This window comes from Perna viridis, chromosome 14, assembly GCF_037379345.1.
Source record: "Perna viridis isolate PV_CMFRI_1.1 ecotype Kerala chromosome 14, ASM3737934v1, whole genome shotgun sequence".
Taxonomy (NCBI): Eukaryota; Metazoa; Mollusca; class Bivalvia; order Mytilida; family Mytilidae; genus Perna; species Perna viridis.
This window is the reverse complement of record NC_142458.1, coordinates 3660589-3675521: the sequence shown is the minus strand read 5'-3', so window position 1 is coordinate 3675521 and position 14933 is coordinate 3660589. Positions and strand designations below refer to the sequence as shown.

General features: G+C 34.3%; 2 protein-coding genes across 2 annotated transcripts; both read right to left on the bottom strand.

Annotated features, from left to right (window-relative positions):
* Positions 1-220: 220 nt before the first annotated feature.
* On the bottom strand, positions 221-2552 carry LOC148597771 (uncharacterized). The gene is made up of 3 exons (XM_088561248.1): positions 2105-2552; positions 767-988; positions 221-524 (listed from the first exon to the last, which is right to left on the bottom strand). The coding sequence occupies exons 1-3, from the start codon at positions 2334-2336 to the stop codon at positions 289-291; spliced, it is 690 nt and encodes a 229-aa protein (XP_088417374.1). The 5' UTR covers positions 2337-2552; the 3' UTR covers positions 221-288.
* A 5148-nt stretch (positions 2553-7700) lies between these two features.
* Positions 7701-9780, bottom strand: LOC148597770 (uncharacterized). Its single transcript, XM_088561124.1, has 3 exons — positions 9265-9780; positions 8307-8528; positions 7701-7981 (listed from the first exon to the last, which is right to left on the bottom strand). The coding sequence occupies exons 1-3, from the start codon at positions 9494-9496 to the stop codon at positions 7746-7748; spliced, it is 690 nt and encodes a 229-aa protein (XP_088417250.1). The 5' UTR covers positions 9497-9780; the 3' UTR covers positions 7701-7745.
* Positions 9781-14933: the final 5153 nt, after the last annotated feature.

Genomic DNA, 14933 nt, shown 5'->3' with positions numbered 1-14933 from the left:
TTGTAAACTAAACAACGCCTAAACCGAACCAAATGGGGATTGGTTTAGACATTTTTCTTCTGAGTCTTCCATTACTTTTGTACCGAGGAGTTTAATTTTTTGCTGATAATTTGCTTCGACAAGGTTTTCTTTTCGATTCATGAATGTTCACGTGTTGGTACTTTGAATCAATAAAGTTTTTCTTAAATGTATTCGAAATATGAAACAATAACATCAGAGAGAATTTTATTTAAAACAATTTATTTAAAAAAATAAAAATGTACAAATAAAATCATAATCAAAGTTCACCTATTTGTGCATAGATTCGCAAGCCAACTTTTGTGGATTGAAAATTTCCTTTTTGTTATCAAAATCACACATATCATGGTAGACGACCCTTTCGTTTTTGCAGACAGCATAATATGGTGATCCTTCTCTTCCGCTCCACGGGTTCAGACCGTTCTTAAGCCCTTTGCAGCTGGGAAAGCGAACGTTACAGGGGACACAACCCTGTGCAGATCTGCAAGCGTTTTCTTCATAGTCACCTGAAAAAGGACAGATAAAAATCGTTAGCCTGATTAGAATTATTGATTATCGGTTCAACATTATATATCATAAAACCGAGTAGAAAATGTACCAAATAATGTCCACGCAATTTGCCAAAGAAACGGTAAGAAATTACGCAAGAAAATGAGCAACTCTTACCACGTCTGGAACGTATTCTTGGTAAGAGAAGTACAGACATCTTATTTTAAAAAAAGAGATAAATGATGTTAATAAAACATACATGGGTCTTTTACAATAATCCTAGCCCCACATTGGGCTCTTTCTGGTGGCAGACATCTTGAGGTGTTCTCGTCAAATAAGAACGGGTACGGACACTCCTCCACCCTAAAGGTTGTGCAGTCGATATATTTTGAGCAGCTGTCGCCCACGGCGAGAAAAATTGCCCGAGATTCTTCGCACCTCATCTTCAGAGTGATACGGCCTTCTGGTTTCTTGGTGCTGCCTAAAAAACAAAGCGTATTTCTAAGAACGGTAAATGAGATCATGTAAAAAATAGCCAAAAAAATCAAGTACAAACGTCAAATTTTATAACACGAAGAGCCATGATTACCACACCCTGCTCACTAACTGAAAAAAAAGCGAAACAGGTAATTGCATAAATATTTTTAGTTTTGTTTGTCTGTCTGTTTGTTTGCTTGTTTGTTTTTGTTCTTTCTTTTTTTATTTAAAACTTCTCTACGTTCATATTGTGCCTAAGCAGATTCATTGCAAAAATGTAACTAATTGTCTCATTGATATACTTTTTCCGACGCAGTCGGTATAGTTTCGCTTTTTATCCTTTGACCTTAAGGACGCTCTTCTATGGAAACGCAAGTCACCTGATCGCAATTCTTTTTCCGGATTTACCAAATACTGGTAACTTAGTGGCTTTCGAAAAAAAATGTATCAAAAATTTGTAATTGCATGCCAACTGTTATTTTTTTGAAGGAAATGTAGAACTTTGAAATAAAAAGAAAACAAATTAGTGCGTCGGCCATCGTTTTTTAAAGATAGTACTTGTTTAATATAACACCGACAACAACAAAAACAGAATATACATAACACATGTATACTTGAAATTTCTGGATATTTAATTTGTTTTAATAATTAGATATATAGATATCATTGAAAAATTAACTTTTATGCAAAAAAAAGGAGAGAAACCTTTTGAATGTTATTTAATCAAAGACACACATAATATACATAAAAGGTAGTTATGTTAGCGTATTAAATTTTAACTCAACTTTATGTCGTAGGTTCAGATAACCCCGTGTCTATGAAATGTAAACATGGAACCAAAAACAAGAAAGAGTTGATTTGTTTAGACAAAGAAAAATAACGAAACATAATTTACACAAAATAATTAAAAGTACTGACATATTTACTATAGATTAAACGAGGAACCCAGACGCCGCCAAAACGACCAGGAGTAAGACCGGTCGGGTAAGTGCCCTCTGCTTTACAAGAACCAATAAAAACAGAAAACAGACAATACAGTATACATATCAGGCAAATCTCAGTACCTCGTTCAACAAAACAAACAAAGAAATCTAAACAAGCACAAAAACATGAAACTTACAAGTGTCCATAGCAGATCCCTTCTCTACACAAGCATGAGATCCTGGACTGTAAACCTTGTTGCCTTCACATGAGTATTGCTGCTGTAAAAACCCAAAACAGAAGTAGAAAGATTTACAGTCGTCAGGGTCAACCTTCCATTCCACTTTCTTTGATCCATTACAAATGTCAGCTTGTTTTGATAGAATTGGTACAATGCAAATAGCTAATACGGTTCCTAATAGTGAATTCATTGTGGTAGTGTAATATGTATCGATGTTACATGTACTTGTATAAGTTCCTAGTTAAGGAAACTTTCCTATCATGAAAAATGCTAATTGAAATCCAAACTTTTCACTTTCGAATTTTAAAGTTCTGTGAATTGTAATCACTTTAAGACGAGTTTTAAGTTCTATCTCATCACACAAGACTTTGTTATATAAAGCCATTCTCCACCCACCAAACACATATTTTTCCTTATCCTTATACATGACGATAGCCGTAAATAGCATGACTTTCATATCTTTTTGGCGATCTCTCCTGGATACCAAAGTATTTTTAGATTTTAACGCATATTGACATTAGGTGTACATATGTACACTGTACCACACGTGTAAAATGTGGAATTTATAATGTTACATGTATATAAACTCTCCGTATTGGAATGTTAGAATTTTAAATGTGTTATACTCTATTTACAATACAAGGATGGGTCCAGAGATTTTTAGAAGAGAGTTTCAGGAAAGGAAGGTTTTTAAGTGATCGTTTGCTTAAATTTGTCCATAAACTGCACTTCATTCACATGTATTCCCAAAAAAGGGGAAAGGGGGTTGGTTCTCAATCACCGGACCCACCCCTTCTTAGAACCACCTTTGTAGGAACGCCAATTCTGGGAACTTTACTTTCTTTCGTTAAAATAAATCTATATCCCACAAGTACAATGTATATTCACATGTAAAAAAAATTGTTAATTCTTTCGGAAAACTTTAAACGGAAAGTTATAGTTACCACGCTAACTTATTGAAAACAAAAATATCAAGTTGAGTTTTGTTTACGTTTTGGGCATCTTGGGGGAGGGGACACTCTGATACTTTTTTTATATGGGTGTCGCTGTAATCCAACCCTATACATTTATTTTGCTTTTGAATTATATATATATATATATATATATATATATATATTGTCAGGGTCTGTCAGGGCTCTGGACAATATCTGCCATAATCTGTCATGGGTCCTGACACCCTCCTGTCAGGAACTGTCCTAGGTAGAACAGATATGTGGATTAGAAGAGTTTCTGACAGATTCTGACAGTCATTAGCTCGAGAATACTTCTCTGACTGAATTACATACAGTACATGTACGTGATTCCGAAAAAAGCCGTAGCACCCGAATCCCGATTCATACGACGAGAAGGAAGCTTTGCTATGTTTACACTTGATTTTTTTCAATTTTTTATCCGACTTTTATGTATTTCATGCAGTACCAACAAAAATTATTGCCTGCCGTACCTGCCACGCCCCTGACTTTAAAGATTTGGGACTGAATTCTTTTGTTGCAGATCTAGACACCAGTATGATACAGAGTACTTATATATATTGACAATTTTAAACAATTTATACAGAAATTTTAGACCTTTATGGAACTTTAAAGTGTTCACACTCATACACATTGAAAGAATATGATATTTTTAAAGAATTTTGACTTATGTACATGTATATATACCTTTTTTAAGAATTTTGACTGAAATATATAGGTCGCAGTCACCCACATGGTAGTTATATTACAAAAAACTAGCATTTTAGTAAATAATTTTAGAATCTCATGGAAATCAAAAGTGCTCGCACTCATACATTTTGTAAGAATATGACATTTATAAAGAATTTTGACTCAAAATAATGTTTCGCAGCCACCATATGATAGTGATATTGAAACAATTAGCATTTCAGTCATTAATTTTAGACCCTCATGGAAAATAAAAGTGCTCGCACTCATACATTTTGCAATAATATGACATTAATAAAGAATTTTGACTCAAACTAATATGTCGCAGCCACCACATGATAGTTATATTGATCTATGCAAAATCACAAAATCAATAAAGGAGGTTTGTCCCCTGTTACTCCCCCAATGCAAAGTAACAAAAAACAAATGAGCAATTCAGCGATAGGGAATCAAATAAAAAAAATAAAATTCAGTGTGGTAGATGCAAATGTACATGAAGATGCATTTGCTGCGTAAATACTACATGCTAGAAATAAGGAAACGAGCACTTATATTACTTACTCTGAACAGTTATGTTGTACACATTTATGAGTGCATGGCTCTAGGCTTGTTGAATGGATTTTTATTTATTTATTTAAAGAGGCCCAATTTATCGATCCTTTTGACCGAACACTCTTGTTTTCTAGTTACATGTAAACATATCCGATGGACGTTTAAGTAAAATCAACCAATCAATCGATGTTTTATTTGACTGAAAAGAAAAAATGAGACGTCGTCGCCAATCTATTTACGGCAAGGAATTTTTTTTAAAGTGTATTTGCTTGCAATCATAGCTAAGCAAACTGGCGGCGATGCTGTCTTGATCCCCACATTTTTTCTCTAGACATAATTAATTGATCACAGTGATTATTGATCACTTATATGTCGATGTAAGAACTAAGTAAAAATATCATCGATTATGATTGACGGTGATTCATGTAAGTAAGGATGTAGCAATATTTTACTACAATACACCGGTGGTGGATCAAGAGAGGTTTTTTTTAATTTTGTTACCCAACAACTCCATGAAATTACAATTTGATTTAATCAAGAAGGGGGAGGGTCGAACACCCTGAATCAAACTGCGTCTGCTCTGGATCCTCCACTGTGTGATAGCCATCATAATAATACACATTGTAAGCTGTTTAAAATATTTGAGTTATATTCTTCTTGTCAGATCAAGTGCAATTTATCGAACCTCAACTTCCGCTAATGTGATTTCATCATACCTGGATATCGAGTGTAATGATAAATGCGATGTCTGGAGAGAAGCCAATATTGAATATATGTACATATACATTTTTGTACCACCATTTATGGAAAATATAAGCAAATCAAATTGTGCCCATTTTCACATATTTCTTTTAAAAGAGTAATCAAGGGAACCGAGGTAAAAGAAATTCACTGAAACAAGGACAGTTTAAATCAACTTCCTGTTTGATGATTTCTTAATATTTTGAGCGAAGGAATTGTACAAGATCTTGAGTGAGCTTTGATTTCTCTCAATTATTTACTTGATTTGTTTGCTTGTACTTTAATTTGTTAAATTTAGTTTAATGCATAATAAATTACTCTCACGAAAAATACTCGTAGTACAGTTTTTTTCAATCCCGACTTAAAAACATTATACATCGTTGTTTTTTCCAAAAAAGATGGTACACCTAGATACAAATATATAGTTCTTGATAGAGATTCCTCATACTTTGTAAGAAATAATTCCAATTCATCTTCCAAATATACAGAGGAACTTGTTTACAAAATGCTGGAATTTTTAATCTACAACATATTTGTCCAGTGTGATGGACGTGTTTTTCAACAAACGGTAGGCATTCCAATGGGAACAAATTGTACTCCTTTACTTGCTGACCTATTCATTCACTCTTATGAGGGTGACTTTATAGCTGATCTGAACAGACAAAAAAGAATATCGTTTGGCTAGATCCTTCAATTTCAGTTTAGATGTCGTATTATCTTTAAACAATCCTAATTTCGGGGATTTGATACATCGCATCTACCCAAAAGAACTTGAGATAAAGGATACTACAGACACTGTGAAGTCAGCCTCATATCTTGACCTACACTTAGAAATCGACGGTAAAGGAAAACTATTGACCAAACTTTACGACAAAGATGATGACTTTTCATTCAGAATTGTCAACTTTCCTTTCATCTGTGGCAACATACCTTCAGCACCTGCGTATGGAGTGTTCATGTCAAAACTCATACGTTATGCCAGAGCTTGCCGAAACTACGCGGACTTTTTGTATCGCTCTAGAACTCTAACAAATAGGCTTCTGGAACAGGTTATGTTGCTACAAGATTGAAGTAATCACTACAGAAGTTTTATGGTCGTCATCATGAACTCGTGGATCGTTATGGTGTATCCATCTGCACCATGAAAACTGATTTATTCAACGGGTCATAGTTTTCCTTTCCTCGCTGGTTTACCCCGGACTTGACTTTTTATTAGCAACTCGGCGGGTGTTTCTAGAAAAGCAGAGGACGCTAACACTACCAGTGCACCTGGTCTATGCTCACAGTATTTAGTAGAGTCCGAGTTGCTCATTTGCTTTTTGTTACTTTGTACATGTGATTTTAGTTACTTTATGTTCTTTGTTGTGTATGTCTCTTTTCCATGTCTGGTCTTTGTCCCTGGATTACATTCTTTTGATTACCACTATAACCTTGGTTCCCTTGATTACTCTTTCAATACATGTAGTTTAAGCGCAAACATCAGATGAATTGTGGGAAATATGAAGCAGTCATTTGTGTCAACCCACCGATCTCACATTATAAAGTCATCTCTACCTGAAATGATCACTTCACTATACGATCCCTGAGTACCTAGAAAAGCCTTGACAGGCTCATTAGAAATGCATGAAAATATGGATCATTTTGCCAAGATTGTGTGGAAATACTTGACAATAATTGATCTGGATGGTGCGAAATTATATTTCTCAAGTGATGGGTTATCCCATACTATGTTTCATTCATTCCTTATTCTTACAGACTGATACATTCAGTTAAGATCAGTTCTAACCTCTCAGGGAAACTGTCAGAAGAACCGGCTACAGGACAGTTCTAACCTCTCAGGGGAACTGTGAGAAGAACCGGCTACAGGACAGTTCTAACCTCTCAGGTGAACTGTCAGAAGAACCGGCTACAGGACAGTTCTAACCTCTCAGGGGAACTGTCAGAAGAACCGGCTACAGGACGGTTCTAACAGTCATAGAACAGTTCTAGAGCAAGCTCTTCTGACATTTTATCAGCACCCGCTCTACATGACTAGTTCTACTGGTGGAGCCGGCTCAACTGCTAGAAAAGTCAGAAGAGTTGGCTCTAGAACTGTTCTAAATTTGTCATACAACTTTTCTTCTGACAGTTTTAGGACAGTTTTGTGAGAAGTTGAAACTGACATCATATGTACCATACATTTGTACGAAAGTTGTGTCGATACATATTTTTAACTGTTTCATACATTTACACATGTAGAAGGATTTGATTACCTTAAAGTTTTTTATTTAGATATATCATATGAACGTGTCCAAACTATCACCTGATTTTTTGTTCGTGTTTACATGTACAATGTTGTTTGTATGTTTGTTTCTTTTTTGTATAATTTCATCAGATTCTGATTGAATACTAGGTGGAACTGTAGATACAAGTGTCAGGAAAGAGTGTACATGTACATGTAAGATTTCCGTTATTGTATTGGACTATATGGCTACATATTCGTTAAATAGTTTTTTTTCCTTTAATTCCTCGAATTAAATTATTTGCCTTTGTTCTATTATATTAATTAGGTCATGAATTAATTTTTTTGGGGCTGAAGACCAAAATTCTAATTTAAAACAATTTATTAAAACAATAAATAACTTCTAACAAAATGAATTTATAATCAGTTATTTGTACATTGATTCGCAAGCCAATTTCTCTGGATTGAAAATTTCCTTCTTATTATCAAAATCACACATATCATGGTAGACGACCCGTTCGTTTTTGCAGACAGCATAATATGGCGATCCTTCTCTTCCGGCCCACGCATTCAAACCATTCTTAAGCCCTTTACAGCTGGGATAACGAACGTAGCAGGGGACGCAACCCTGTACAGATCTGCACACGTTTTCTTCGTAGTCACCTGAAAAATGAAGGTACCAGATAAAAAAATTGCTATTGTTTTCTAGTACAGCTGTATGCATTGATAACACATGTGTGGGTTTATCTTTTGTTTGGTATTTCAAATTTCCTAAAAATTCACAAAAATTCACAGACAATGAGTAATTAAAAATATACAAAAAATGTTGCAAAAAATGAAACCAACACATTAAACATCAATACGGATATCCAAACAACCGGAACTCCTTCCATGGGTTTGCCATTGCACCCGAAACGGCGAGTAAATACATATATTTACATGTACAGCGTAGCTTTACTTTAAAAATCGCAAGCAACAAAAAACCTACATGGATCTTTGACGACAATTCTAGTTCCACAGTGGGCCCTTTCTGGTGGCAGACATCTTGAGGTGTTCTCGTCAAAAAGGAACGGGTACGGACACTCCTCCACCCTATAGGTTGTGCAGTCGATATACTTTGAGCAGCTGTCGCCCACCGAGAGAAAAATTTCCTGAGATTCTTCGCACCTCATCTTAGGGGTGGTGTGCCCTTCTGGTTTCTTTGTGGCGCCTGAAAAGTAGAGATTTCATTCTTCAGGCTTTATTTTGACATCTACAAAAGGATCTGTTAAAGCATATGTTGTATATATGTGTTATGCAATAAATTAAATACGTTTGGGATGAAACTTTGGTGGCAAAACTTTTTTTTAGAAAATCATTACAGTAACTTTGCGCACTCAATTGTTCAGAACGAAGCAAAGTATACACACATAAATATGTACTAAGGTAAAAAAATATATATGGCCGAAGTCGAGACAATATTAATTTACTTTATTTTTTATTTAATATGTCACATCATTTTGAGAAGCAGGTCAAACCGTTTTGTTAACAGCGGCATTCATGTTGAAACAGTTAATTTTTTAACTTGTCACCATTTCAAATGTGCAGTCTTTAAACAACATCGCTGACCTGACTGTTCTTGTAAATATACCATTGCAACATTTATTACTTGTTAATTTAAAACAAACATAAATTATTTTTATAAAAAAGCAGTAAAATATTGATTTAAAAGGTCGAAATTAGAGTAAAATTGTGTCAATTAAATAAAATTTTGTCAAAATCTGCATTACCAAAATCACCTACATGTACATTTTGGAAAAAAAATAGCTGCATATATCTACATTTAAATTAAATAAAATACATTGCTGAAAGCAAGTGCACAATATTAAAGAAAACAGTGTAAAACTAGATTTCGACGCTGTTCACGATTACTTGCAAAACATGTGCATATATCAAATAAAACTTACAAGTGTCCATAGCAGATCCCTTCTCCACACAAGCATGAGATTCCGGGCTGTAAACCTTGTTGCCTTCACACGAGTATTGATGCTGTAAAGTCCCAAAGCAGAAGTAGAAAGCTTTACAATCTGAAGGGTCTGCCTTCCATTCTACTTTCTTTGATCCATTACAAATATCAGCTTGTTTTGACAAAATTGGTACAATGCATATAGCTAATATGGTTCCTAATAATGAATTCATTCTGCACTTTAATTCTGTCAAAAAGTTTTCACAATTACAATTTAATTAAAAATTTACCGATGTAAAATGTTATCGCTTAACCTAAACTGAAGTCCAAAATTTTAAAACCTCGCACTTTCGAATTTTAAAATTCTTTGAGATGTTTTCACTATAAGTTGAGTTTCAAGTTCTTGTCTTCTGTCCGAGGACTTTGCAATATAAAGCCGTTCTCCACCCACCAAACACATATATTTCCTATCCTTTTGATGACGATAACCTTAAAAAGCATATATCATTTTGCGAGCTCACCCAGATACAACAGTATTTTCAAATTTGACGCATATTGGCATATGAGGCTCCATAGGGTTATTGTTAGATCACAGGTACGGAATTGTATAGCTTTAAACAAGTACAAGCATTTATATTAATGATTTTATTTTCTCTGGGTCTTTACATTTATTTATTATTTTAATCAGGTAACTATGAATTCTGTCCTGTACGACACATCTGGATTCGAGAATTATGTTGGTTGATGGGTTATACGGACAAAAAAAAATAACAATAGCATTAAGTTAAGAACCGATAATTGCGGTACGTCAGATTGTAAAGGAAAAGTATGCGTTTTTAGGAAGATTTTTATACTGCAAATCTTACGAAAATACGGAAATGGACTATCACTGCGTCATATTTTTCTTAATACACTGACACCTAAATGTCTGGTCTTCATGTTTGGGTTCATCTAACGAGCCCTTCTGAACCCCCTTTTGATAGCTTCGATAATGATTTAAACAACCTATCTTAAATATTTTAATTACCACCGGTTATGGTTAAAAGACGGGAAGTGAAAGCCCATCACGATCCGAGATAACCCGCTCCTAACCACCGTGACATCTAAATTAGAAAACGATGATTTACATGCACTCGAAAGATAAAGGTGTAATCCTTCCGCACATAGAACATGTCGCACGATTGCATAAGATTGCAGCGCATCCGATTAACTGTCATCCGTTAGGGTTATTTGAAACATAGTATTTTTGGCAGTGTTATTCATTTTTGCGGTTAACCAAAAGCCACGAATAATTCCATTGAGTTAGCCTTTTGCATGTAAATACTAGGTGTTTGCACTGATTAAATATGAACCTGCACATTTAGATACAAAACGTATGTTCAATGTGCATGAAGGTGGACCTTTCTGTGAATACAGGAAATTAAGGAGCTAAAGATGGTACTGTCAAATGTTACGTGTTAGTTTCCTCATTTGTTTTATAAAACAAGTTTGGATTGAGTAAATATAAGGGCTGTCATAAAAAAAGACAAGTCTGCCAGACAGGTCCGGGTTCAGTTTCTAGGGGTAGGGTTCCGAGAGTATAAAATAAGTATCTGATTCCGCCTCTGTGAGTTACTACATTTGTACATGTAGAATTTTCTCTATATTTTTTTCAAGGTAATAACCGGTGGTATCCTTGGCACATGGAAACAACTGTATCATAAAATTTGAGTACAATGGACACTGAGGCATTTAAGTCATGTTTATTTCATTTTGCGTAATATTTAGAAATGAAACATGGTAAAACTGCAATTTTAAACAACTGAATGGAAATTTTTAAAAAAATATGTATAAAGTATCAATGTTGCCGCGAATAACAACACCATCCCACCCAGTTCCGTTAAAATGTTAATTATAATCTGATTGTAAATGGTTCTTAATTAAGGTAACGTAAGCATCACGTACACTTTGTAATGATGTTACAAAGTTTTGATACTATGTAAGATACATCTCCACCTGCAAATGTGCTTTTTCGCACCTCACTGCGAGCTTACGCTCATTTTTTTATACGATTTTGCTTTGTGATTGCACTAAAAGATCGGCTAGTCCCGACCTAATTTTAGGATAAAAACTGGTATCTGTACATATCCTATTCAGATTTTTGTTTTCACTGTTGTCTTTTCGAGTTTTATTTTCGCGTGAAAAATGTTTCAAATAACTTTTTCGCTATTTGTCAACAACTTTGTAAAATATGCACCTCGAACTTGCGCCTATTTTGTGTGTACAATCATTTAAAATCTATGTGATTTTCCTAGACTGGGCCTGTTTTGTTATCAAATATCTATCCTACCAGGAATTGTTATGAATCTTCTCATCTTGAAGCTTTCGTTCATTTTGGGTATGCTACATATGTGTAACTTTGTGAAAGCTACAGAGGCTACATGTTACATCTGTACCACTGAACCTGTTTTAAGCTACATGTAACTTAGCCTACAAGGTCATGTGAGCTTTTCTCATCACTTGCTGTCTGTCGTTCGTTGTCCGTCGTTAACATTCTTAAAAAATCTTCTCCTCTGAAACCACTCAGTGGATTATATCAGCATCCTTAGGGTATCTACATTAAATTTTGTATTGATTATATATCGATCAAGCGTAAAACTTGCTACTTTAAGACCACATGATTCAAATGACCAATTTCTACACATTTCTCAAAAACTATAACATCGCCTGAATATAGCTGAAATATTGCTGCTCGGGCGTTTAACCCCAACAATCAATCAATCAAAAACTATAAGAGATATTTGAAAAATGACGTCTTTGCAGTTTTAAGCCGATATCTTGAAAAATATAATACACATGTAAATAGCAAAACTTTCAATTGATGAAATGATATTTATGGTAAGGTCTAAAAATTTTCAGACGACTCCTTATAAGAGTTATTGCCCTAGAAATGAAAAGAAAATGACATTCTGATTTGCAGTTTTCAACCATTATCTTGAAAACGGTAATGAATATAGAAAAAAAAAACTTTCAGTTGATGAACAGGCCTATCATAGTCTAATGGGACATCAAAGTTACAGAGCGACTCCATGTAAGAGTTATTCTCATTGAAGGGCATCATATGCTCAAAAATACCAAAGATACATAAGCTTTCCTCTTACATTACTGTTTAGTATTTCTTTATCGCAAGCAAGCTTTCCAAGTATGTGGAAAATTGCTAGTGTAATGCCTCTGTTTAAGAAGGGAGATAAATCGGAAGTTAAAAATTACAGGCCAATATCATTGTTATCATCTGTTTGCAAGGTATTTGAAAGAGTTGTTTTTAAACATGTATTTAACTATTTACTTACAAACAACTTATTATATAAGTATCAATCTGGCTTTATACCAGGTCACTTAGCTGTTCACCAGATGATAGAAATTCACCATAGAATTGTTATGTCATTAAAAGACAAAGGTTTAAATGCAGTGGTTTTTTGTGACATCTCAAAAGCCTTTGACAGGGTGTGACATGCAGGACTTTTAGTTAAATTAAAAACTAATGGCTTTCATGGTAATTTACACAGATGGTTTGAGAGTTATTTAATCAACAGAAATCAATGTGTTTTCATAAGAAACTCTAGATTGTCAACTTTACACACCAATGCAGGAGTTCCTCAGGGATCAGTTTTAGGGCCCATGTTTTTCCTAATATATGTTAATGCTATAGCAGACGAACTTTTAAGTCTTGCAAGGCTGTTTGCAGACGACACATCCCTCTCATATTCCTCTCAACATCCTCATACTATCGAAGATATTTTAATTTTGATTTGGAAACTGGATTTGTGGTCTCGTAAATAGTTGGTGAAATCCAATTCTCAAAAGACAAAAGCATTGCTTACTACTAATAATGATATAGATGAAAATGAGATCAGCTTATTATTTAAAGATGAAAGAGTACAATTTGTTTCATCGCATAAGCATCTAGGCGTTACTTTTGACAGCAATGGTAAATTTCACACGCATATTCTTACTATTGCTCACTCTGTTAGTAGAAAAGTATGCGTGCTTAAGAAACTTAAATATGTGTTGAGTAAAAATAATTTGGCTCGTATATATTTGACGTTTATTCGACCTGTAATGGAGTATGCGTGTGAGGTTTGGGATTGTTGTACAGAGCTAGAATCTGATATTTTAGACAGATTACAACTAGAAGCTGGCAGGACAGTAACAAGTTTGCCCCTGTTTGCCAGCAGGGAATCTCTTTGCTTTGAAACCAGTTGGGAACGGTTAGTTGATATGCGAAAGCATCGACGCCACAAACTTTTTTTTATTCTATTCATAATAATACTGCCCCACTATATCTTATTGATCTATTACCTCCATTAGTAAGTAAAGTAACACAACCAACGAAACAATGATGACTACATCAGCACCGATTGGCAAGCACTAGTAAATCATTCTTTTTTAACACAATAAGAGATTGGAACTTACTTAATTCTGACGCAAGACATTCCAGAAGTTTAGACATTTTTAAAGAGCGAATCAAGCAACCTATTTCAAAACCTCCCATTTCTTATTATTATGGGATAGAAAGATAAATATAATTCATACGAGACTTAGAAATATATGTAGTTCATTTAAGCTGATCTCCATCTAGAACCGGTTTTAATGATAAAAAAATACTTCTTTCTCTCCAGTCACCTTGTAAATATTGTAAGTTTATTATGGTTAAGGAATGATCTGAATTGTGTTGTAGTTTATATATATGTAATTGTCGTCATTATGTATACCACTATAATAATTGTTACACCGGGAGAGGACCTCAATAAGGTTGTATAACTTTTGTCCAATACCGTTGCTGATATTGTAGCAAATAAATATGTTTAAACTAAACACTGAAGGGCAAAAAATAAACCAGGTGAACGATTCGGGGCTGATGGAGCCTCTTGCTTTTTATACATGTTTTCAAGTACAACGCATTTTTTTTTGGACTTTGTCAACAACCTTATATCTAATTCGGGGTTATTGAAATTTCAAAATAAATCATCATTTTATTTCCAATCTACTTCAAAATTAAAGAAACCACACAATACTCGTAAGTGTTATCCAAACACAATATGTGGACAATATTAAAGAAGTCAAACAAAACACATACTATCAAAGTAAAGTTCTGCTGACGTAAGGGAAAATATTGCCACAGCGTTGTACTTTTATTTAAGTACATGATTTGCGTTGTTCGCCGCCATAAATATGTACAGTGCGCCCTGTCATAACCTGATTTAAGCCTGTTTAAATAAAACCTTGTTAAAAATCCCTCTCTACATATGCATTTGTACATGTATCAATCTAAATATAATCTGAACTTTGGCCAACCGAACACTTAGCTGTCTAAACTAAACAAAAGTCTATAATTGGTTCGGTTTAGACTGATTTCACTGTATACTGAGGCCAGACATACATGTACATGTAATGAACCCTTGATAAATCTTACACTTTCGTATTAACAAACGGAGTTTTGATGACACTGAGAATAATAAATCAGATAGCAAGTCTTAGACTGAGGGAGTTTTATCAAGTATACCTTTCGTTACATACATACCATAAACATTTGAAATTGGCCACTTGCAATTTATGACCGGAATAAGTTATTAGGATTATTTCAATTCATTTTGTGATTTCTGCAAGGTACATGTAAATAATGTCCTTACC